This window comes from Toxorhynchites rutilus, chromosome 2 (genome assembly GCF_029784135.1).
Source record: "Toxorhynchites rutilus septentrionalis strain SRP chromosome 2, ASM2978413v1, whole genome shotgun sequence".
Lineage (NCBI taxonomy): Eukaryota > Metazoa > Arthropoda > Insecta > Diptera > Culicidae > Toxorhynchites > Toxorhynchites rutilus.
In genome coordinates this window covers 318,612,655-318,637,884 of record NC_073745.1, presented here as the reverse complement: position 1 = coordinate 318,637,884, position 25,230 = coordinate 318,612,655, and the positions used below count along the sequence as shown (strand labels likewise).

Here is a 25,230-nt window from a genome sequence, read left to right as displayed (position 1 = left end):
GTATGTACACTTGAGAGATACAACAAGTTTGAAGGGATATAAAAAAACATTAGTCGTTCGATAAATCTACTGCCACATATGTCGGAAGTCTACGATATATGAATAACATACGTCCATACTAATTCATTACATTTATTCGCAACGAAGAACGTAACCACACAGAATTGAATTAATCAAATATGTGATCCGTTTTATCTACAAAATAAAAAAGGGTCTGAAATTCAATCGAATTCGAAAGGTGTTTCGTGGAGTCACTAATTGAATTACTATTGGAAAAATTATTTGGAGAGAAATGTGAATGTTCAGAATTATTGGAATCTAAAAAACGATTTTGGGCGGGATGAGATTCGCCCAAATCTGCTGGTAATAAAATTAATCAATTGCATCCATTACCCGTCTGCTGTTTATCGGGCGGGAGACGACAGCAAAATAAAATCGACACGAGACTGAGTCAGCCACTCACTGCGGTCAGTGCAATAGAGAATTAAAAATCCCTCGATGAGTGTCGTAAGATTTCAGTTGATCGTATCTTGTACACTTTACGATCAAGAACTCACCTTAGAGGCGAATGAACTTCAAAGTTTAAAGCCTCTTAAAAACAAAGAAAGAAAGAAGAAAGAACTCATCATCCGCTCTATGGAATGGGATTAACCGTTTGTGGCTTGCACTCACGATAAAACTTGAGTAGTAGAAGTAATGCTTCGAGAGTGCAAACAGTGAGGATTCCGCTTTCATATTGCTTTTTTGAGATCTTGGTAGCGCACCGTTCCATGTATTCTCTCTGTGTACATATGAAGAATAAAAGAGCATCGCCTGCTGGGGGTGATTTAAAAACATCCTAAAACAAACTAGAGGGATATACTTATTCATTAATCGTTGAATGTGATTTTTTACACATCCCTGCTCAGAAATAAGGAGACTGAAATGTAAGTTTCATTCTATAAATTGTCATATGATTGTTAAAAAAATAATAAATTTACAGCTTTAAGGCTAGGCGCAAATTGAGAAGCGTATAGCGCTCGTAAGCGAACGCGAGACTACCAACACGACTCATACGTGCCACAAACGTAGCGTGGTGGAGCGCATATTGAGTCGCAGTTTGGTGTAAATAACATGCCACTCGCATACAATGACTGATTAACACAGAGTTGCGCGATATATTTATTTACTAACACAATCACCCGACCAGTACAGCCATACAGTGTCAAACCCACGGCGCTATATGATTGTTCACCAACACAACTACCACAACCGGCATGACCAGCACGAGAAACTGTGGTTCAGCCACAGCGTCGCGCGAGTCGTGTCTCACGAGCGCTCCACCATCTCGCGTCATCTGCCCAATTTGCGCCCTTCTATCTGTTTTCATTAGCCACAAAAACAGGCGCTATATCGCGCCAAGTTACTCGCGCTATATGCGTCTCAATTTGCGCCTTGCCTAAGAGAGCTGCCATTGTATAACCCAGCCTGAGGGCATCCGTATACTAGCACATAGGATTTGACAGCGTCAAACATGTCCGGGTCGCAAATGCAATTTGCGACTACTGTCACTCGCGAGAACTGCCAAACTCTCAAGCTGGTGTAAAACAAGGCACTTAACATACTACCAGGTGGGTCAAAACGTGAAGTGGTTTTCTGCAGCCATTTAAAAAATACACAAAAGTAAATTAAGACGATTGAGCACAATTTGTGGAATATACTGATACTTTATGAAATACTCATTGCTATATTCATTATATTCATTACGTTTTACGCTGCAAGCGTTTCATTTATTGTCTTTGCGTTGAAGGCACCATAATGATTTGCGCCATTTTGAAAACGAAATTAAGGACGAAATTAACACACTTCTAGAACAAAAATAATGAATGAAAATTTACTTTTCTGTATTCAATATGTATTCTATGTAATAGAGTAATACGTTTCCTCGAAAATTGTGAAATAATATGAAACTGAAATTGTGTTTGATGCTGATTTTATATTATAATGGTGAGTTTTTGTGATTATTGTGTTGTAAAATATTTGGAAATATACAACCAAATGGCTAAGTAAGCGTCAGGACTACGTGTTTTAAGTAATCGAATAACTTAAAAATCTACATACTATTTATAAGATTTCAAAACTACCTTCTTTAAATTTTATTTCACTTAAATTCTTTCAATTTCTTAAGTTGGTTTACATTATAATATAATACTACATTTCAAGTGATCAACCTAGGGTTCTACGTTTTATATTATCATTCAGACCCTTGAGATCATCATGATCATTACATTTCACATAAATTTTTTTTTCAAAAAACAATTCTTTTTTTAGTTAGCGAATGGGCGCACCTTGTTCCATAGATTTGCCTTGAGTTCGCCGAGTAATTTGATAGGTTTGGCAATGACAGCTAAATTTGTAGCACATCTTGACTCGCGGATCATATCCCCTTGCCCGGGGCTTGGTATAACCCCAAAAAGGCGCTTTTCTCGAATAATCCGAAAAAGTAAATCCAACAAAACTTTTGTTGTCTTTAAGGTAGACTACCACTGCTACAAATGTACATGCGACGTTCCTTAACACATTAAGGACCGCACGTTTTGAAGAAAACTTGAACGCTTCATTTGTTCGGAACTCACGAATGCGATCGTTTCCTTCGATGTGGATAAGACGAAGGCGAGCCATCGGTAGGCCTAGTTAAATTTTCGGCAAACCGGTATACGTAGAAAATTTCGGTACCGCAGACTTCTTGGAGGTACCTGTAGTTGGAATGAACGGAGCAATGCCGGACACTCTGTTTTCGACGTCAGGACATCAGACACTAGCATAGCACGGGCGACATTGTGGCGAACAGCTAAGGTGATTAGAAGGCATCTACTATCATAGCTGCGTTGCCGAAAAGGATCCCTCCACGGCAAGCGTCGAAGAGAAAAGCGCACAAACCTGCGCTGTACAGCTTCAATTCTGTCGACACCGTTTTGGTAGTAAAGACTCCAAACTTGACAGCCGTACTCAAGAGTCGAACGTACCAGCGAGCAGTACAAAGACTTCAAGCAATATATGTCATTGAAAACTTCACCGATTCGAAACAAAAAGTCCACACATCTGGAAGCTTTGCCAACAATATGTGAAATATGCTGCTGGAACGATAGTTTTCTGTCTAGAAGTTCCCCTAGAACAGCTGATTCTCTCGATGGAAGTGTCCACGATTTTATATTCGAACAAGATCGGTTCCTTTTTTTTTTTGAATAGGTGATAATGGCACATTTACTTGGGTTCACTTTCATGCAATTAGCAATACACTATTCGGCAAAACTATCCAACTGTTGCTGAAGTAGGCAGGCATCGGCAGTCGAGTTGATTATAAATTTTCACATCGTCGGCGAATGACAAGCGCGGAAGGTTCAGCTTAAAATTGACGTCATTGAAGTACAAGAGGAAAATCAACGGCCCCAGGTGGCTGCCTTGAGGAATCCCAGATGGCGCGTCGAATTTGCGTAAGAAATGATCACCAATTCTTACTGCTAGTTGGCGATCGATTAGATATGACCGCAGCCAACTGATTACTCTGCTGCCAAACCTCAAATTCTCCATTGTAGAAATCGCAATTTCGTGATTAATGCTGTCAAACGCTGCTGAAGGTTATTGAAACCTTCCGTTATATGAGCCGTGAAAGTCAACAGATTGGTTACAGTAGATCTCTTAGGCATAAATCCATATTGGTCTTCTACAATATAATGCTGTCAGAAACTGAAGATCGGTTCCAAGACTATGAGCTCAAACAGTTTGGCGACCGAGCTTAGGGCCGAAATTCCTCGGTAGCTATCGACTTGAGTCTTGGCACCCTTTTTATGTACAGGAATCAAAAACGCCGACTTTCAGGAAGTTGGAAATTTTCACACTAATTAACGATAAGCGGAAAATGCGACAAAGAGGAATCATCAGATTAGCGGCGCATTTGTTCAATAGAATAGACGGAACTCCATCAGGACTAACGGAGCAAGACTAACGCAATGAGTTTGTTCATAGCAGATTGTACCATTGGCTCGTCAACCTCGATATGGGAGCAAGATTGGCCTAGAAAAGGAACGTTTCCAGCAGCAGATTCAATTTGCTCGGGTGTTATTGACTCCTCCGAAAACACGCTTCCAAATTTATCAGCAAAAAGTCCACATATCGTTTGTGTGTCAGAAATTCAGCGCCCATTGTACTCCATTGTAGAAGGTAGACCGGACTCTTTCCTTTGCTCGTTTACGAACTTCCAAAAAGACTTAGGATTTGATTTCAGTTTCAGCTGTTAGGCATGTAACTACGATAACACGATTGAGTTATTCGCTTGTATCCATTGTTTAGTCGCACATAATATTTCCTAAGTGGCACAATGTGGTGCTTGGCAAATCGACGTAATGCCGCTCTCTTTGCTGTTTTCATTTGACTTAGTTCCCTAGTCTGCCATGGAGTATGCGAATGCTCTGAAGTAGTTCGCTTCGGTACATGTCTCTCAATAGCATAGTTCACGATAATGGAGAACATTTGAACTGCAGTATCTACATCGTCACAATCTAAAGCATCTTCCCAGTCGATAGTAGACAGGACGTTAGAAATGGCGTTATAGTCAGCTTTTTTGAAGTCGTAGTACACTGCAGTTGCGGTTTTGCGGAATTGATTTGAAGCACGGTTTTCCAAAACAAGCTGCAGAGCGGGATGGTGAGGAACGGTAGTAACTGGGGAGCAGCAGCTGCTGAAATAACTGGAGTTGAGTCAGCACTACTAACGAAGCAGAGGGCCAGAATTCTTCCATTGTTGTTCCCGACATGGTTGATCTGAATTTGTGAAGCTGGCTGGTGTTGTTCGAATCTAATAAGGATACTGTGCATGTCGAAAGTGTTGTGGTATCAAACAAATCTTAGAGAATATGCAAAGCAAATTCTATATACAAATCATGACAATTCGTCCACAGTGAAAATAATTATTAACGTTAACTTTATTTCATGAAAACCTGTTTTCTGATTTGGCACCCTTCCTGAAAGACGTAGTTCTACGTCAAATATTCAGCTCATCGCCATCGAAATGTTCTACGTGGAGCAATGTTCGAAATTCTAATTCTTTATTTAAAAAAGCGTCTGAATGAAACAAAAACTACTAATAGTAAATTCTATTTTTCTGCTATCCGCTGTCAATTAGATTTTCATTTCCTGACTAAGGCATACTTGATTGGGCAGCTACTGGTAGCAAATGTGAAACAAAAAGACATGGACGAATGTACCGTTTTGTCTCAAATTTCGATCATTTAAGTTCATTCATATTGTTGGTTATTGAATAGTGTTTCATTAGTCAAAATGTTAGTGTTTCGCTAAATTTATTTGTGTTTTGAATACAATAGAGCCTTCTTTTCACTTGACTTCAATAAAATTGAGTTACAAATACACCTTCATGGTAAAAAACTAACAATATTTTTAATTATATTTGTCTCATCTTCCTGGCTCACTTTCCGAACAGCATAAATATGCAGAAATATTATGGCATAGTTTTATCCTATATTGGTAGTCTTATCCACATAATCTGTTGTTTCCGCCCAGATGATTTTCTGAACAGAATTCCAGAGATGGTTGGACTTGCCACACTTGCAGAATGATGTAGAAGAAATAGGTTCAATTACTGATGATAGGTCCATACTGATGCGTGGTTGATAATTCCGCCTGGATTTTTAACTGTGCGGAATTTCACTTTTCGATGAGAGAAAACTTTTGGTTCCACGTGAATTTCAGAACATTTGATAGTTTCACTGTTTCACTATTTCACTACGATGGCTTATTTACGACTGTTATATGTATTTCTATGCTCAAACCGTGTTGGAGTGTCTCCATTCAATCTTCTGAATTGCTTTTTGCTACGCACAATTAATATATATTGGGCTCTAATTAAGCGGATACTTATAGCTTAATGTTCGCGAATAGGAATAAATCAACAACAAAAAAAACAAAGAAAAACTCACCCGAGAGAATGTCCAACCTCAACTGGGACAGCGCATTCAATGCCGCGTGATACATGGCACAGGTGAGCGCCACCCGCGACACCTCACCGGAACCAATCTTCCTGTACACCTTGTTGCTCCTCTTCTCGCCTTGACCTTTCATGGAACTCCGCTCGAACGTCAACGCCCGCTTCAACAGATTGCCGGTGCTGTTGACGCTCGGAATTGTGTACTCAATCGTTTCGTATCCAACGGCAAGTTCTTTCAGATTTTCACACAACAACAGCTTCACTATGCGATGGTTCCACAGGAGGTGAATCTGCTTTTTGATCAGCGGCAGATTTTCGTTCTGCAGCCGCTCCTGGCCTGGCGTAAACCAGCCGAGAAGTTCGTGCCACTGGGAGAACGTCCCACCGGATTGACCGGCACTCGTTAGTATACCGTTGAGGAGTTGGGTCACAACGAAGGTGAAAGTTGGATATGCCAGCCTCGCTGCAATCTCCGGCGATTCCAGATAGTATAGGTGAACAATGTTGGCAAGAAGCGACAGTATGTGACTATTTTGGAGAGTATTTACCACATATTCTACGGAAGCTCCCATGCTGAGGAAATCCAAAGTCTTCTCGAGGATATGATGGGAATGCAGACTGTTAAGACACTCTTGGGAGAATTGCTCCAATTGGAAGGTAATTCCCGGCACCGAGAGAATCTGCACCAGAAACTGAGACAGCAGATTCTCGCTGAAATTGCTGGATACCAATGGCCTCACGGCCAGCGTCATAATCGCCGTGATTGAAATAGGTTTCAGTGTGACGACGGTGCGACAGGTTCCCTTCACGAGAACATTTCTCAAATTCAAATAGAATCCCTTCTGCACCAAGTCGCCCATAATGTTGCTGCACAGCTGCAGCATTCCTGGTTTGAGTCCAGCCAGCGATTTATTCCTCAACAGGACCCAGCTGTTGGTCGAGGTGAATGCGACCAATGTGTGCAACAGTAAGGCCAGTGATATGCTATCGCTATGTGCTTCCGGTCGGAGCCGTTCTACGGCTATACAACAGTGGAAGAGCAGCTTTTTGATGTGTCGAATCCAAGCAATGCTATAGTCCTTATTGAGGGCCACTCCAATATAGCTCGTTTTAGGCGAATCCGATTCCAAACTGGCAATCAAATAACGGCACAGCCGTTCCAGACGGTCCTGGTTGGGCGCATCCATCGGAGCATTGAATTTCCATTGCAGCAGGAAATGAGACGCAGCGGGATATATCTGAAGTGCAGGTTTCAATTCGATATCTTTCGTCGGGTTTGTGACTGGTGGCAACAGCGTATCAAATTCTTCTCTAAAAAACGAAACAAAGTGTTTAGTAAAAATATCCCCAAATAATATTAGAACGTGTATTAGGAAGCCCTACAAAATCAATCTTCGAAATTTCGTCCTCGCCAGCCAGCCTCGAATGTGTTTCTGCAGAAGCACAACCGATTTGTCCCTCTTCTCTTCCATCGCGCGCTCATTTGCGCGTTCCTCCCGCGCTGCCTTTGTCTGTTCCAAAAAGCTGTCCTTCTTGGTTTCCGCTCGTCCAAACATTTTCGCAGAGTGCGATTTTTATTACACAACGAAAGCAGATTGACTCGCAAAAACAGTCCGTTGCACTTCCGTTCACTCAATCAAAGCTAATTGAGGTGAATAAATCGAGCGACCTTTCCTCAAATCGTTCGCGTCGACGGTGATTGTGGCTTAATTAGTAGCAACATGACGAACCACCTTGTCTACGGTCGGTCCAACAGGGAGCCGCAATGTTTGTTTTGATTTTAGCTACCACCCCCACACAGGCAGCAAAACATTACCGTCGACTGTCAACCGAAGATATAAGGTAAACAAGGAAGAAAAACAACAAGAACACTAGAAGCGCAACAGCGAATGCTGCGCCTAGAATCCAACTGCGGCCATGGCTACGCGAACAGCAGTTTCCACTTTGTCGCACCCAAACAAAAGACGAACGAAAATTCACACTCGAGTTAAAATTGCACGCGAAATCAGGCCAGAAGTGTTCGTTGCCAGGTTAACTCACGGTTTCACGTTTATTTTGCACGGTTAGATACGATAAAACGAGATAAAAATGGTTTTTCTTCCGCTGTTAATCAGTTTCACTTGTTTCTCGCAGCTGATTCGCCTTTTTTGTTTTCGACTGCTGGACTGAACTGTCAGTGGGAGATGGAATCTGAGAAGGACATCTATTTTCTTATTGGAATAATTTTGAACATCGATGCATGTTGTTGGAGTATCGGATAAATTCACACAACACTGAAAGATACCTGAAAGAGTATCTACTTAACACTTCTATACTCGCGCATTGGTCTGTCAGACCGAGAAATCAATAATTCGTTCATTTCTCAGAAAATATATACACTACGACTTTGCGATTCTCTCTAGCTTCGTTATTCGTCGTTCGGCATCGTTTAGCGCAGAGGTGGCCAAACTTTTGGGCATCACGGGCGACTTATTGTTCAAATGTTAGGCTGCGGTCTACCAACGTTGACTGTATGAAAAAAATCATTAGAAAATTATTAGACAATGAAATAAAGTCTTAACAAACCTGAACTCGCGCACAGTGTCACAAACTGTGCGTGTCTCTGTAATTTAGCTATTGTGTATTTTAAAGCGTTATTTGTATTCATTTAAAGTAAGAAAAGATATAATTGAATGAAACAACTTCAAGAAATATTTTTTCTCCAACTTCATTCAGTTTCAATAATCACTCAATTCAGCCTTCTCTAAACAAAACTATTTATTGTCGATTTGTGATATGCTCGAGCATTGGGGTTAATAAAAAAAAGACGGGTGGGTAATGTCGGGGACATAACCGGAGTGACGTAGGACTATACAAAGGAGACAGCTTTTGTTAAATATGTATTTTAAATATATTGTTTTATTTTCTTCTCCTACGTGAAAACCTACCTATCTACCTGAAAAATGGATTAGTTTACTGTTTTCTCTTTATGAATATGTTGATGGTTCTGAAAAGAACCTTTGGTGTTGTGTTTTTGTTATCACTCGATATTCCCATCTTGTTCGGTTAAACCTTCCTGTTTAGCTATTGCGTTTGCCACTCGCCACAGCTTTCACAGTTGGAAAATTTCTTCCCATCCAGCTTGTGACATGTTGTTCAGTAAATTACATTTAATGCGACGTGCCGGAGAAACACTTTGCCACTCACTGAAACTAATTGTTGCCTTGATGAGCGCCGAACCGAAGCTGCTCTGTTCTTGATGCGGGTTTTCTGATTGTCGTGAGCAGTTATGCAAGCCAACTCGAGCACTCCGACGGCCGAAACTCTATAATCGCTGTTAGGTATACTGGTGCTCCGGCGCCAATCCGTTCGGCCTATTTACCCTTGCGGAGCAATCAGTGAATGCGACCAACAAGGAACTGGAAACCTGCACGGTTCGAGTGAGACTTTGCCTTTCCCTTAACTTGTCCTCCTTTGTTACGTCCACGATGCCGATGCCGTACAACCACACGGGTTTACGGTTTGAAAGAAAATAAGATATTTTTTTGGGGTCCGCGTGTTTTATACTCTAGCGGTACACACTCACAGGATAGAGACAAATCGGCAGACTCAGCCAGAGGGGCGAATACAACGAGACGAACGAATGAGCGTTAAAAGGAAGCGATGGCAAAAATATACATTCATTACGATTTGTTCGCTCGTTGGATTCACATGCAGGCTAAAAAGGGTCCTTTTCAGGATCACAAAATTATCTTCAATCTAAAAGTTTATTGTTTTGTTATCACTCGATATCCCCATCTTGTTCGGCTAAACCTTTCTGTTTAGCGATTGCATTTGCCACTCGCCACAGCTTTCACAGTTGGAAAATTTCTTCCCATCCAGCTTGTGACATATTTTACAGTAAATTACATTCAATGGCACGTCGCATTACCACCGCTCAGTATCGGATTGGAGGTAATTTTAACCTATAATTGAACATTTGCGATGACAGTGGTACAGTGTCTACTTTCAATGTGGGGTCATAATTTGGACCCCGAACTCTATGTTTACAAAAATGTCCAATTAAATATGTCGCATTACAGGTCCGTCCAATTAGCTAAATGTCGAGATAAGTGTAAATTACTGTACTTTCAATCTAGAAGCAATTTAAGAATTGGTGAAAATCAATAAGCTCAGAACAACTGCCAAATTCACATACTCATCATATCCTAGCAAACAAATTATGAAAAAATCAATTTGTGTTTTATTATTATTTTGGATATTGTTTTAGAAAGCATTGAACTGTATTTCCTAAACTCTTTTTTGGAAGGTTTAATGGCCCTGAAAAGCGCCTTGTTTTATGGAATGGTTCCAATTTAGAAAACTTAGTACTCGTGGTTTTGAAAAAAACCATTTCGAACGCCCTCGATGCCGCCTTGTTCTGGATTTGCCACCAAAGCAGTTTGTATAAAGAACAAACTTTTTTCTTCTGCTACCTGATGCCGTTTTGCGATTGCGTTTGCCACTCGCCACTCGCTGCAACTGCCTGTTGTCTTGATGTCCACCGAACCGAATGTGTTTTGTTCCGAATGTGGGTTTTCTTATCGTTGCGAGCAGCTTTGCCAGCTAACTCGATCACTTCGGCGGCCGAAACTATATAACGCCGGCTAGGTGGACTGGTGCACTGGTACTAACGCGCTCGGCCTAGCTATCCTTGCGGGGAACTCCAGATCAACACGGTTCGAGCGGGATTTTGCCTTTCCCTTCACTTTTCCTCCTTTACCATGTCCAGACATGGCTGCTTGGGTTGGTTTGTTGATGTGTTGTGATGCGAACCGATGTGGTGTACGGTTTGAATGAGAATGATCGTTACGGAAGGAAGGAAGGTCTTGTATTATAGAGACTTTAAACTTTTGCAGTTCATTCGTCTCTAGCCTTGAGAAAGGCCCTTTGAAAACTCTACTCTATTTACTCCAGCGCTACCACCTCCACCCTCTTGCCTTGAGAAAGGCACTCGATCCCTCGCCGTCCAGCTCGTCCAGCAACGATGTTGTCCAGTCGGTGTCCACACAAAGAATGTGATCGTTACGGCAGCGGAGCGGGGATTTTTAAGCTGACTGGCTGGCTCGAGAATTACGCATGTGTGAAACGGCGACCAATGTTCCGTTCATTTTTTTCTTTTTCTATTCCAATCGTGCTTCATTCTATTTCGCTGCTGCTCTGGTTGCCCGTTTTGGTCGGTACGATTTGAGGAGCACGAAATGGACCAATCAAAAATGGGCACATAGTGCATTTTGACAATGCTTGATATTTCACAATTATTCAATTATTTATCTCAAGAAAAATGAAATGTTATTCGTTATGATAGATGCGTAGATATATTTCCTATCAATTGATGCAAAAACCTTTGCGATCTATTGAGAAATGCTCGAGTTATAAGCGTTCCAAATCTTGCATTTTTTCCTACTTGTTCAGTGCCTAGATTTCCATTTCACCCCCTATATCTTCCGGTTAGACGTAGTCCTACGTCAAAAGATAGGTCATACTAATAAATATTCAACGATACATTATTCCATAATTGAAAAATAATTATCTGTTACTAAAAATTGATAAGTAATACTTTATTTTCTGTCAAGTCTCATCAATCGATATCGTTGACTATTTTAAGGAAATTGCCATTTATGAACACACAAAGCATTTTATTTCCATAAAAATGCACTCAAGATGATTATTATATTCCTCAATTAGCTAGAGTTATAAGATCTATCCATTGGAAATATTGGCTCTTATTATGTAAATTGAAACGAACTGTTAATTCGATCCCTATAACTATCACACCGGGAAATTTCGAAAATCGATAGTATATTATCGAATCGAGTTCTTTCTCGAACGTCATGTGTTACGAATTGCATATTTTGAAATGTTGCCGAAATGTTTCCCAACGCAACATATCAGGAATGCAACAAGCAAACCAAACAGCTCGAAAAATTATGCCAACAGCTTTCACCAGACTGTATCTATAACAGAAAAGTTCTGTTCAACTAGAATTACATAATAGGGCCCAATATATAATTTTAGAAATTTATAATTATCTTATCTTAACTATTGTTATTTTCATGACTATATTTCTCGAAAGAAATCTGCACAGTTAATTCATTTTACTTCTCATAGTTTGAATTTAAAATAACAATACTTGATTAGAACTCACATTCGTAGTCATTAAAGGCGAATTTTTTTTTTCAAAAATCCAGTTTTCATTGATTTATCATCGTTATCCGATATAGTAATCCTAATTGAAAGAAGCAATAAACAACAGAAGCGAAGAGGTTCTGAAGGTTTCAGTTTTTCGAATATTTAAAAACTAAATACTAGAATATTTTTTGAATTAGAAATATTATTGTGAACATCAATTTTAGACTAAACTGACAAAAAGGCCTTCTTTATCATCTAAATATGTCTAGAAAAATAAATAAAATTTCGCAAAACATAGTCCGTATTTGTTCTGAAGAAGATGAAAATGAAGTTTCCCAGATTCTGGAATCTGAAGAAAGTATGCAAGCAGAAGAATCATTCATTTGAACAATATGATAGAACATGTGAAGAGTTGTATTGAAGAAGAAGCACTTCGTGTTTTGAAAAGAGATTGGGAGAGTTCAACCACAAAGTTACCAAATACCATGCTCATCGATGAATTTATGCAAATCATGCGATTTGTCCTATTTAATAAAAAAAAACGGAACGATCCAAACATTTACGCACCGACAAATTTACTATGATATCCGATATATGGAATCAATTTACCCATAATAGACAGTGCTGTCATAACCCTCACGAGAATATTTCAATAGACGAGCAACTGTTCCCTTCTAATGCTTACTGCAAATTCACATAATACATACCAAATAAGCCGCACAAATTTGGCCCAAAGTTTTGGTTGGCAGTAGATATTCAATTTAAATACGTTATAAATGGTAAGGATGTTATATAAGGTAAGGATTTTTTTTCTCATAATTTTGTACAATCTATGTTTTATATTCAAATTTTTGTTGTTTCAATCTATCTTTTTTACTATGTTATATTCTTATATTATATTGGATCCCTTAAAAGAAATACTATTATCACTGGGATCCATACATCTTTGCTTTACATGTTATTGTCCGCTCACCTCGTACCTAAATATCTTGTTTTGTCCTGTGGAATTGTAAATTGTCTTAAAATTTTTTTTTTTAGCAAAAAATAATTGGTGCCCAACTCTAGGATTCTCGAATAAGAGTTTCTTCGAGATGGGGGTGAGTGGAGGGGAAAAAAAGGATGAAACGCGAACTTCAACATCCTTGAGCGAATTTGTACTTAGCCGAACCATATTTTCATCGAGTCAGAAATATAACCACGGATTATTTTCGCACCAGTAATCCTGTAACTTAAAACATAGTTGCAAAAGAACCAGTTTTTTTGAAACTAATCGAGTCATGAAGGATAAAATGATGTTGTATTCTTCAGAACATTTATAAATCTTACAACTAATATGTTTTATTGAGGTTATCGTAAACACCTTATAAAATGATCACGGCAAAAGGTGGAGGGATATTTTATCCATTGCGTATGGCGATGACACTTTCCTGGACTAGGTGGCGGGCACCTACGAATACCTACGCGGGCGACCGGTGGACCGCGGTCTACCGTTTGGCCATTCCTGGTTTAGCGTATCGCATGTGTTGATACAAAGGGGAAATGATCACCCTTATGTCAGCGCGAACCAGTCATGGTGAATCAAGGGGGAGTATTGAAATATGTAGAAAATTTTAACATGACATTTTTTTGCAAGACATTCTATGTGAAAATAATGTTGACGTCGGACTACATCTATGCAAGTGTCAGAAATTTTCGAGTTGTTTGGTTCGCTTTTTGCATATCTTCAGAGAATTATTTTGTTTTGGTTTGCGTCCCTGATACTTTCCTTTGGGAAACATTTCAGAAACGCTTAAATATATGCAATTTTCAACACATGTTCGTTTGTTTTGATCAGTATTTGGCAGAAAGTAAGTATTTCTTCTACGATACTTATAACTTCATAAGTAAATTTTATCATATTCTTTGAATTACTATCAACCGTATTTCCTACCTAAAAATTGCTTATTCCTGCTAGCGTACATTAGTACGTGTTACTTTTGTCAGTAATTTTCTTTTTTATTGCTATACTATACCAAACTTTCTATACCATATGCTAAAGCTGATATGTCTTGCAAAATAATAATGATTTTTTTTTAAATTACAGATTTGGATTGACATGAGGTGAAAGGTAAAGAAAACACTAGCAAACAACAAGCGAAAATTTAGGGCCACTGGTGGTGGCCCAATACAATAAGGCTATTGACGCCGCTACAATGAGAAATCGACGCTAAAAGAAAATTGCATGCAAAAAAATTGTTTTGCTAAAAAAAGTGGAATTCATGCGTGACTCCTTACGGAATTCATTTCATTTTCTAATAATTATATTTTTTGTAAAGCAAATTGTTCCATGAAGTCGTTTTTATTACACATTCATGCATGCATTACACCCATTAAGCTTCATTCGTAGAGGGAATATCAGTTTTCTCCAAAACATAACCATATTAACCCGTTTATGCCAAGCGTTCGAAAAATCGAACAGTAACTTCGATAATTTTTCATGCCTTTGGAAAGCAACTCTATGGTAAGGCTTTGGCATCAAATGATAGCTTAATCTATTAGCTACCACTTACTATTAATTTCATTCAAATTTCTATCACTTTATTGGGCATAAAAATCGATTCAAAGCAACTATGTGCGGAAAGCACATAACCTCACATAACCTAACAAAAAACAAAGCCTCACCAAATATGAAAATATGTAAACTTTTCTAGAATATTACTTTGATAAAAGATCACACATTGTGGTGTAGGAATAAAAGCATTGGATTGAATCTCATACAGGAACAAAAACGTAGGTTTTGGCCAATGTTTTTGTTTGGCGTTTTTTTGATTTTTTGTCATTTTCCGGGAAACGGAAGAACGGAAAAAAATAATTCTTGAAGATTAGGGTTTATGTAACGTCAATAATCAAAATTACACCAATGGCTCTTGTTGAAAAAAAAAAATTACAGCTTGGTCGTTAATGGGTTAACACTTTTGGAAATATAGATATTTATAATTTTCATAGCCGATGTCTCAAAAAAAGATTTGGCATCCTTTCTATAGTGCTTTGTGAAACATTTCAAACTAGTTTCAAAATATTTCATTACAGCCACTGACATTCGAGCAGAGTAACGAATCGAGCTGTTTTCCTCGATTTATATAATTCCAGATTTTACTCGGTGTGATAGTGATAGTGATTGTATCGAATCCTCGATTCGATTTCTATAATAGGGCCCAATATGATAACTGATTGATTCAGAAAACAGATACTTCTGCAAAAAACCCAAACTTTCTGCTGTGAAGAAGGCGACCAGCATGAAGAATGCTGCTGCTGCTGGTGTGGCTGCCCGAAAGCAAAAGTCAAAGAAACCCTTAAAAATCGCTGCATACAAGCCGAAAAAGCCGACGCCATAGAAATCAGCAGCAGCTTCGAAAAAACTACCGATGCCACACATAATGCACAACTCTAGAGGTAACACGAGAGTGTTTTCAGCAAATCAAATCCAGTTCTTTCCAGAAAGAGTTTATCAAATACATTATTTTTGTACTTTCTTCGATCAAGTGCGATCAACGTAAGATGACATCTTTCGAAAAGGAGTTCAATGAGTCTTGAGAAAGACAATTCATTCCTGCTCGACAATCGCACAAACGATGTTCACTCAACAATTCCTCAAACGGGAAGTCGGTGTGGTAAGGGAGGGCATAGCGAGCGCAACATTTATGTAGACTGATTAGCAGCGACAGATATATTGTCTACTGGGAATGGTATATAAATTATATCACACCCAAAGGACAGAAAGACACTTGACCCTTTTAGTTTTGTGGACAAGACTGCTTGGTTCACCTTCACAGTCGGTCAATTCAATTGGACCTTCAGTGATACTACTGCCTTGATTAGCGACCTGCATGTTAAATTTGAAATTTGCATATGAATGGTCCACCAACGATGTGCAAGAATATAGCGACAAAGACGTCAAGGCTGATAGTATAAATCTCATCCTCATCCGAATCACGATCACTGTCTATTAAAAATGCAGACACAGCATCCGCTTTAGTAGTCTATTATTATTTCCATCGGACACAAACAAAATTCCCTCAAAATGCACCTGGGAGAAATCAATGTTATGTCTTTTCATTGAGAGATTAGCACTTATTTTATATATTCCACATATGCTGTATATTCAAATTGCATCGAAGAACATACAATCATCGCCCATATTGCAAAAATCGATGCACTGAGCTTGCAGCAATAAATCAACCTGGAACCAGTGAAAAAATTAAAGAATTCGCGAAAACTGAATGAACGATCAGAAAAAGTCACAAATGAGCCCAAAACACCCATAAATTCACACAAGATCTCCACCGGCAAACAAATCAGTTTGCTTATTATTTCGGATATTGTTTTAGAAATCATCGAAATAATTCTTTGGGACAACTATATCGAAATTATCAAAAGTAAAAAAAAAACTTGTATGAATGAGCCGATGCTGCTGGAAGCAATGATGTGGGCTGACCTGGTACATCTTTTGTTACATGATCAGTGTTCAAATTTTTTATCCCCCATATATTCCTGTTAGACGTAGTCCTACGTCAAAAATCAAAACGGGGATAAAAACGCACACATGTATACAAAAACAAAGGTTCACGTCAAGTTTGAACACTTTTCTCATAAATGAATGACAACAACTTGCTTGATTGAAATTGTCCGATTTGAATTTTCTTGATGAGAATGCGTAAAATAATAAGAAGAAAACAAGCTATCTGTTATTCAGCTGGCTCCTCTCTCTCAGATTTAAACTATTCGTTGATATATTCGTCGTTAGATTTATACGTTCAAAAGCAAAATATAAAGGTTTGACTTTCGTATAGTTATTCGCTAAATATAATGGTCATACATATACACACTTGTGAAAGAATTGCACTTGTGCAAGAATTGTAAACAGTAAACTATAAACTGATTGGTAGCTTATGGTAATTTTTGACAGTTACTGTTTCGGGGATATTTTTTTAATAATGGACAATATCGACAAGAAAACAAGAAAAAGAAAAGCAAGTTCCTAGAAATTTATTTATACCATCTTATATCATCTCATCAAAAAAAAAAGGCATTAATTCTTAGTTTACCAAGAAAACAGAAACAAAGAATATTAGAAATATGCAAACTTTATATTCATCTGGTAATTATCTAGAAGGTCGTTATACATTCTTCTCTTCGATAAAAGACCCGAAAACACGCAACAACTGCATAAAATGTGAGAAAAAAATATGTTCGTTTCGAGCATTCAGTTATGCTATGTTCTGATCCTTACTCCAATGAAACCACAATTGATTGATACGATTTATATGTTATTTTATAGCTCTTTATATTTCCATGAATTATGTTCAGTTGTTCCCTTTACCTAATAACAGTGAAAAATTTGAAATTCGTTATTTGTGTTGGAGTATCATACTCTATTTTGAGGAGGCTGAATTAGATGATTATTAAAACATGATAAAGTCGAAGAAAACATATTTTTTGGAGTTTTTCATTCAATCATACCCTCGTCTTCAAATAAATGCCAATGAAGCCTGAAAAATACACAATGGCAACATTACAGAGAAGTTCAATTCTCGGTCTGTGACACCGTGCGCGAGTATACGTGTCATGATTTTGCACGCGAGTACAGGTGGGTTGAGGGGGTAGTACACTGTGAGCATCATATGTGATTGTCGTGTTTTTTTTAACGAGAAAATACCAGATTAATTATAGTAATTTATCACAGTTTTATTAGGTATATATTACTTAACAAACAAAACATATATTGATGTCAATTGGATGTGCAATTTGGTTGGTTCAGGTCAATCACGAAGAGCAACTACGAATTGCACAGTCTACCCTAGCTCAAGCTCAAGCTCAAAACATATATTGATGTCAATTGAACTATTCCTGGAATAGCCGCAACCGGTTTGTTGAACCCTTGTAGCCAAAACCTTATGAACTGGTGGGATATCCACAAGTTTTTCGAGTGGACCGATTTCAACCAATGATTTGTTTACGTAATCTTGGGTCTTTCAAAATATAAAAAAAAATCCTACCTACGATGACAGAAAATTTAGTGGAGAATCTAGGAAAAACCATTTCATCGAAATCGGATGGACCGTTCCGGAGGAAGAACCCCCGCCAGTTTGCAATACTCAATTTCGAGAAAAACGCGGTTACAAATTCTACGACAAAATTATTTATTTTCTGATAATCTTTGTTTAATTTTCTAGAGTTGTCTAATTGAATCTGAGCTTTTACAATCAACGAATTGAGTAACAAGAAAAGAATCTGCACCAAAGTGGTTTGACATTTACTATAGATTTGCTACATTCTGCTACCATATACAGGTCGGACTTATAAACAGGCTCAAATAATTATGATTCTATTATATACAGTTCGATTTTTTTATGTTTCAAATATGACTTATTTCAAGAATAAATGTAATATTTCAACGTTGAAGCCAAATATAGTGGGGTAAAATCGTGATTTTTTTTGTTTCTTCCATACACATTACATACTGAATACAAATAATTACGACGCGATATTTTGCTTGCCAATACAGATATACTTCGCCTACTACTCCACCTCTATATGTATCTCATTGGGCTGACCCGATGTTCCGTGTGTATCCCTAACGACACTGACCTGCATTGGATGAACGGTAGTCGTCGCCTCGTTTCCAACCGTGATCTGTAATAACTTTTCAGAGAATCGTTTTAAAAATAATGCGTTAATACATTTTCATAAACGCGGAATGTTATACATGTACCCCACGATATCTCTCTTTAGATATCTTCGTATCTAAAAGATCATGTAGATGATTGTTATTATTAGATTTAGAAGCATCATCAAGCGAATGTGGTACCAAGATTTGCTTATAATTGTTCTTTGGGTTGATCAAATCGATCAACAACTTCTTTCAAAAGGGAAAGTATCCTCTAATATCATGTTATTATTTCTAAAATTAAATGGAAAAGGATTATTCTGTTCATCTGAGCTTATATCCAGTATTCTAGGCTCATGCAAAAACTTTTTGAGTGTGTCATTTACTGTCCTTTTACTGAAATTTATATTTATTCTACTGAATCGTAGTAGAGATCCATTTTGAAGTAACGCTTTGTCTTGGAACAATTGCCATACTTGCACAAACATCACAAGCAGCAACGTATTTTTAATGTCATGCAAAACCTGATCCATTACTTACTGGGAGATATATGCACTAGAGGAAGCGCCCTGTTGCAGTCTATAATACGTAAAAGATCCTTGAATCGTGTTAATCACCATAAATTTTCGTGATCGTTCAGACAATGGCAGGTGTGTGTACGTTCCCTCCAAATCCAACGCACAAAAAAAGCCACTTCCAACTATTCTAGCAAAAAGATCCTGAGTAACTTTCAATGGATAGGCATTCACTATAACTACCTTGTTGATAAAAACTTTGCAGTCAATTACTAATTTTTTATCAATGTTTTTCTTGACAAATACAACCACAGGGCATGCCCACTAACTAGTTTGAACAGGAATTATAACGTTATCTTTCCCTAATTTATCTAAACAATTTAAAACCTTCTCCCCTAAACGATAGGAAAAGTCATTTGCCTTCTTAAAAATTGGAATGTCCCTTTTTTAAACCAAATCGGCTTCAAAATGATTTATTTGAGTAGAAAAATCCTTGTCAAAAACGTCAGACAACTTTAATTTCAATTCAGCAATTAGTGCGTAATTTTTGACGAAGAACTACGTCCTTCAGGAAGGGTGCCAAATCAGAAAACAGGTCACGTTTTTGTGAAATAATGTTAACGTTAATTACTATTTTCACAGCGAACAAATTCTGATACTTTGCAAACCAATGGAATCGGAAATTTTCTAAGATTCGTTTGATATACTATACAGTACAATCCACTAATGCCTAAACAGTTTAAATTAATGAAAACTGGAAGCATTCTCATTTTCTTATACATTTGTTCTGCCAATTTGTGTGCATTCCCGAACAGAGCTGTCAATAACGAGCAACTGATACATTCGTTTCTGCCCGTTTTCAACATATTTGGTTTATATAAGCCATCCGTGATTCGAATCCACACTACTTCTCGTTTGGTAGTCATCGAAGCAACATGGTTGCCGCAGAGCGTCGAGCGGAAGAGGATTGTTTTCTTGTCGGGTGGGGGAGGAGTATGGAATAGAGTTTTTTCCACAAGGGCCCTTCTCAGGGCTAGAGGCGGAAACCAAAAATATAATAGAATGAAAACACAGATGCGAGTGAGCTAACATAGCACAACGACCGATTATTACTGTTGCATGTTGTGGGTTTCGATCACATGTCAAACGGAATATAGGAGCAAAAGGGTTCATAGTTTGTGATCGATATCTTAGTGGGAAGGAGAAGTCTAATGCGAGTTGATCCAAATAAACGAGAAGGTCGGATAACCTTCGACTCTACTCGACTCTTTCGAGTCTACTGAAGTCATAAAAAATTCAATAGCTAAAAAGATATTACAAAAATTTCGATGCATTCTAAAATAATATCCGAAGTGATAAACAAGTGGATTGAATGTAATAAATCCGTAGTTCTACGTCGAAAACTGCGGTCGTGTCCTAGATACAACCCATTACATTTTTTTTCTGTAAAATAATTGATTGGAATTGAATCACCAAAAAAATGTTTCCAGTTGGGAAAAAAATCATCCAACCATGGACTACCCAGCAAAGGAAATACTGGTAATCAGAGTCAATAATCCAAAGATTCAATTTCACTTTCTTCACTTTGCATTCAACAATTACTTCAACCTTTCCCAGAAACCTTTAACAAATAATTGTTATGAACTCTCCCTTAGTTATCTTGAAATGAAATGATAAAATTCACCACACCATTTGCCACTCTAAAGCCAGCGCTACACGATGCTACGAACACCCTCGAATGCTGGACGCTCGATGATTCGACGCATCGTGTAGTCGACTGACGAGCTACGAACCTCCAATGTCGAGTGTCGAATATTCGCGTTGGAAGGTAATCCGTTTGTTGTGGATTACCTTCCAACGCGAGTGGCACGAGTCAAAGGATTTTTGTAATTCGTTGATTCGACACTCGATGACATTCGATACAGCGCTACACGATTCATCCGAATCTATCTTAGACAGATTGGTTTGTTTACAAGTTTTAGATGAAGGAACTATTTCATATTCATAAAATTCAAAATATTCGGCAAAATATTGCAGTTTTATAATGTTGATTTCAAGCATTTCTAATTTACAGCCCGATATCAGTACAATTGCTACGGCAGCAATTTCAATACTCGCATCGTCATCCAGTTTCCTAACGTTTTTGATGGTAAATAAAAACAATAAACATTCGATCCAAATACTCGCCGATTGTTTGGACCGATTGCATTGAATCGAACATTCACTTCACCGTGTAGCAGCACGTTCGCCACAACATTTGTCGATTCATCGAGTCAAATGTTTGAAACCAACGTTCGAGTGAAACGTTGGACGAATCGTGTTGCGCCCGCATAACCCGATGCCAAAAGCGAGCACCAACCAATTGGCGATCTAACGTACATATCTACATCTAGGCGGCGCTGCGGTGAAAGTTATGATGGTTTTAAATTTTGCAATGTGAGTTTATGGAAGGCTTGTAGTTATTTCCATAAATCACAATGTTATAGTCATAAGAACTTATTTGATTGCGATTAGTTTGTAAGAAATTTAATTCTGCGCAATTTTATATATAACATGTTATTTTCTTACCTCTCTCTGTAGTGAAAATTGTATAAATATTGACAATGGTTGAATAAAAAAAGAAAATTCGAGAACATAATCAAAAACAAGTTGGAAAATGCATGTTTCCTACATGTGAGAACTACCTTCGAAATACCGGAAGTAAAATATACGTGATTTGTTTTTGAGTTTTAGGTTACCTTATCACCATTTTCTTAGTTCAAAAACAAAATCCAGATGTCTCACCGATCGTTTACGTTTTGCGTTAGATCGCCAATTTTCAGCAAAATTTCCTCCGCGATGTCAATGGCAAACACCAGCAAACTTCTAGGTCGATAAAAATTATTGTCGCCGGTTAATTTACCGATTGTTCACGAGCGCTTCCAAACTCATAAGAAAAAGAAAAACCAGTTTTAATATCTTAAACAATCAAAACTTTTACTTTAAATGCACTTTATAAGAGAACAAAAGGTTTAGTTATGCCAATTGTATTCCTTTGTTAGAAATACGTCCACTAAAAGCAAATGGCGCATTGGTTTACAAAAGTGTTTGTCACCACTGAACAATGGCCGCACAATACCTTACCAAAAATTTATTTGGCTCACAATTCTTTCTTAACTTTTACCGTGATTATTTTCCCGGTTAAAACTGCCAAACCGCCGCTGCTTCTTCCAAACGGTCGCTGATCGTTTCTTGTTTATCCTCGTCGCCACTAATGTGTTCCGGATCACCGAGGGAAATCCGAGGGAAACTTCTAAATGATACTTAAACAAATTCTTCGGAGTACCATAAAAAAGAGTGTGACTTGTTTGGGAGTTGAAATCGGAAAGCAACTTTATTCTAATCAACTACTTTTACAGCAGTATGTTTATCTCGCTGAATGCTGAATACACGAATAAATTAAGGTATCTAAAATGTCTATGCAATATACTTTTTTGATAGATGTTCGTAAACACTCTAAAATTCAACTAATCTAAATTGTAATTCAATACACAATTGTTGTCTTGCTATTTAGGTACGGACAGTTCTTTTGATGATGTTTATTGAGTACATGTTTCAATATGAATATAGTAGAACCTCGCGGAATAGATTAGCAAGGTCGCCGCGGATTAAGGAAATCAAGTTTGCGGCATTCGCGACTTTTGTTTTTCACATTAAAAGAAAAAAAAGGTCGATGCATATCGTTTACTTGCTATAACATTATTTCGAGAATCCTAAGCGTAAAAAAATCATGGCTTTCTCCTGGTGAAGCTGGCCCATCCACTGCAATGCGAAATCGGCCGAAAAACGATTCTCTGTATGTGGTGGGACCGACCAGAAGGGTACGGATAGGCGAATCGAAACAATGAAGCTTCATGATATTCCGTCGATTCCACAAATGACTACGGCCAATGCTAATTATGTCTGAAGTTTAATGAAAACCATGGTTTCATATATTATTCTCTCCGCGCCATATTCAAGGCGTACCTCTGCAATTATTGCGGTATTTTCAAATTCACACCCCACTGGTTGTGTCTTCCCTTCTTTCGCCAAACCAGCCCGACGAATACCTTCCGGCTATCGAAAGCTGTTAAACGAAACAGAACATCAACACAACCAACATAAAATGTGGCGAGAATGCGTCTCCTAAGGCCCGTAATCAACGGCATCGGCATTCGCTAGTTCCGAACGGGCACTTGCTGGGTCTCTTGGGGATTGCGATCTGATCGCATGTCGCTCGATGAACGGAACAGACAGGGACAGAATGTCATGTGCGAAAAGGCGCCAACCACCATCATCCGGCCATCCGGAACGCGCGAGAGGGATAGGGCGATGTCGGAATGATTTGTTTTATTTTCTCTTTCGTAATTTATAAACCTCAAAATGTCTTGTTAACACATTCGTATAATTCAACTTCGGTGTGGTCTTCCATTTTATGCTCAACACATGCCCTAGCGGAATGTGGAGTATGGACGTAGGAAAACGGGAAACAGGAGGATCATCTGATGTACCTCTCGTGAGATCCCGCTCAGCATCGTCATAAAACGCACCGTGAGGGTACAACACAACACGTTAGGTTGTACTTCCCTGAACTGTGGCTGAACTGCGCAACGCGGGCCGGAGCTGGCTCAACAAACGGTACGGAACGACAACGTTCTGAGGCTGCCAGCGGCTCAGCCCATTCTCATTTCACCATCAGATCCAGCCATCATCATTATACTCATTTCGGAAAGCACCTCGATGATAGCAGTGATGAAAGCTTATTGCCGCTACCGCTGATGAGAGTTGTTCCGGAAAGGGCTTACATCGGGTTGCGGCTGGTTGAATGTGTGCTCCCCCTCCGTTGGGTAAACTGAAACAGCATGTTGCGAATTGTACGGAAGGAAGCGTTAACATGGCCACTAAAACTTCCTAGCATTCACGCTAAACGCCAGAAAATATACATCGACCACTATCGAGTGGATGAACAATAGAATGGAATTTTGACGTGGAATTAGGGGAAGTTGGGACATAGTGGTCACCCTAAGGAGTATGCCCATTCCCAGCATCCACATACCGGTTCAATTCCCGTTTCTCGAAGAATATTATAGTTCAACTCAAGATAGTAAACGGCTTTTACTATAAAAATTCAACATAGTACACTTTTCATCATTAGAAAAAAAGGTAAAAAATTGAACTTTTTTTTGCTTGGAGGTAAAGTGGTCAACTAGTGGGGGCAAAGTGGTCCCTCTCACATATCAAGCTAAATGGGATAGATTTATGCGTTTTTTTCGTCAAATTTGTTTAAATCACATTTAATACATGATCTACATGTATTAAATAAGCTTGGTCTATTCACCTATGGTCTCAATTTAAATTTTCTCATGCATACAAATACGTAGTATGAAACATATAACGTTCCGCATAATGAGGCTTGGTTTAGTTGGAGTGGCATATTTATACAGGGTCAAAGTTACAAAAGGATCTTCTTCAAGAGCAGAATGTGATGCGGTATATCAGCTTTAGTAAACAGAACATTGTAAGTCGATATTCAGCTATGACCACTTTGCCCCCACACTTCAAAGTAATTTCTATGTTAATTAATCGCTGGGATTAAACAAAATAGCTGTTCACCTCTCCTAGAATATGTGAACAGTCGTCCAAACTGATGATTTGTCCAATATATCAGATTGAATAAACTAAATTTCACGTGAAATTCCTTAGATACCATGCGCACAGAACTACGGCCGAATGGCTATCGAGAGAGCAATTTCTGTTTTAATTTGTATTTTAACAAGCTATACTAAAGTACATGGTGACTCAGAAGTCGTTAAATTGTTCAAACATAAGGTGACTATCAATACGGCATCTATATTCAATAGTTATACTACCAAACAAGCAGGTGACCACTTTGCCCCCACTACCACTACATCTTTCGGGAAC

General features: G+C 38.4%; 1 protein-coding gene across 1 annotated transcript in view; it reads right to left on the bottom strand.

The window, feature by feature from the left end:
• The window catches only part of LOC129768255 (ubiquitin-protein ligase E3B-like), a 28,150-nt gene extending 20,018 nt beyond the window's left edge, over nt 1-8,132 (bottom strand). The window contains exons 1-2 of the mRNA XM_055769765.1: nt 7,363-8,132; nt 5,972-7,290 (exon numbers count right to left, since the gene is read on the bottom strand). Coding sequence (XP_055625740.1) covers nt 5,972-7,290; nt 7,363-7,535 — 1,492 coding nt within the window. The 5' untranslated portion in view covers nt 7,536-8,132. The remainder of the gene's footprint in view (nt 1-5,971; nt 7,291-7,362) is intronic.
• Between the last annotated feature and the right edge of the window lie 17,098 nt (nt 8,133-25,230).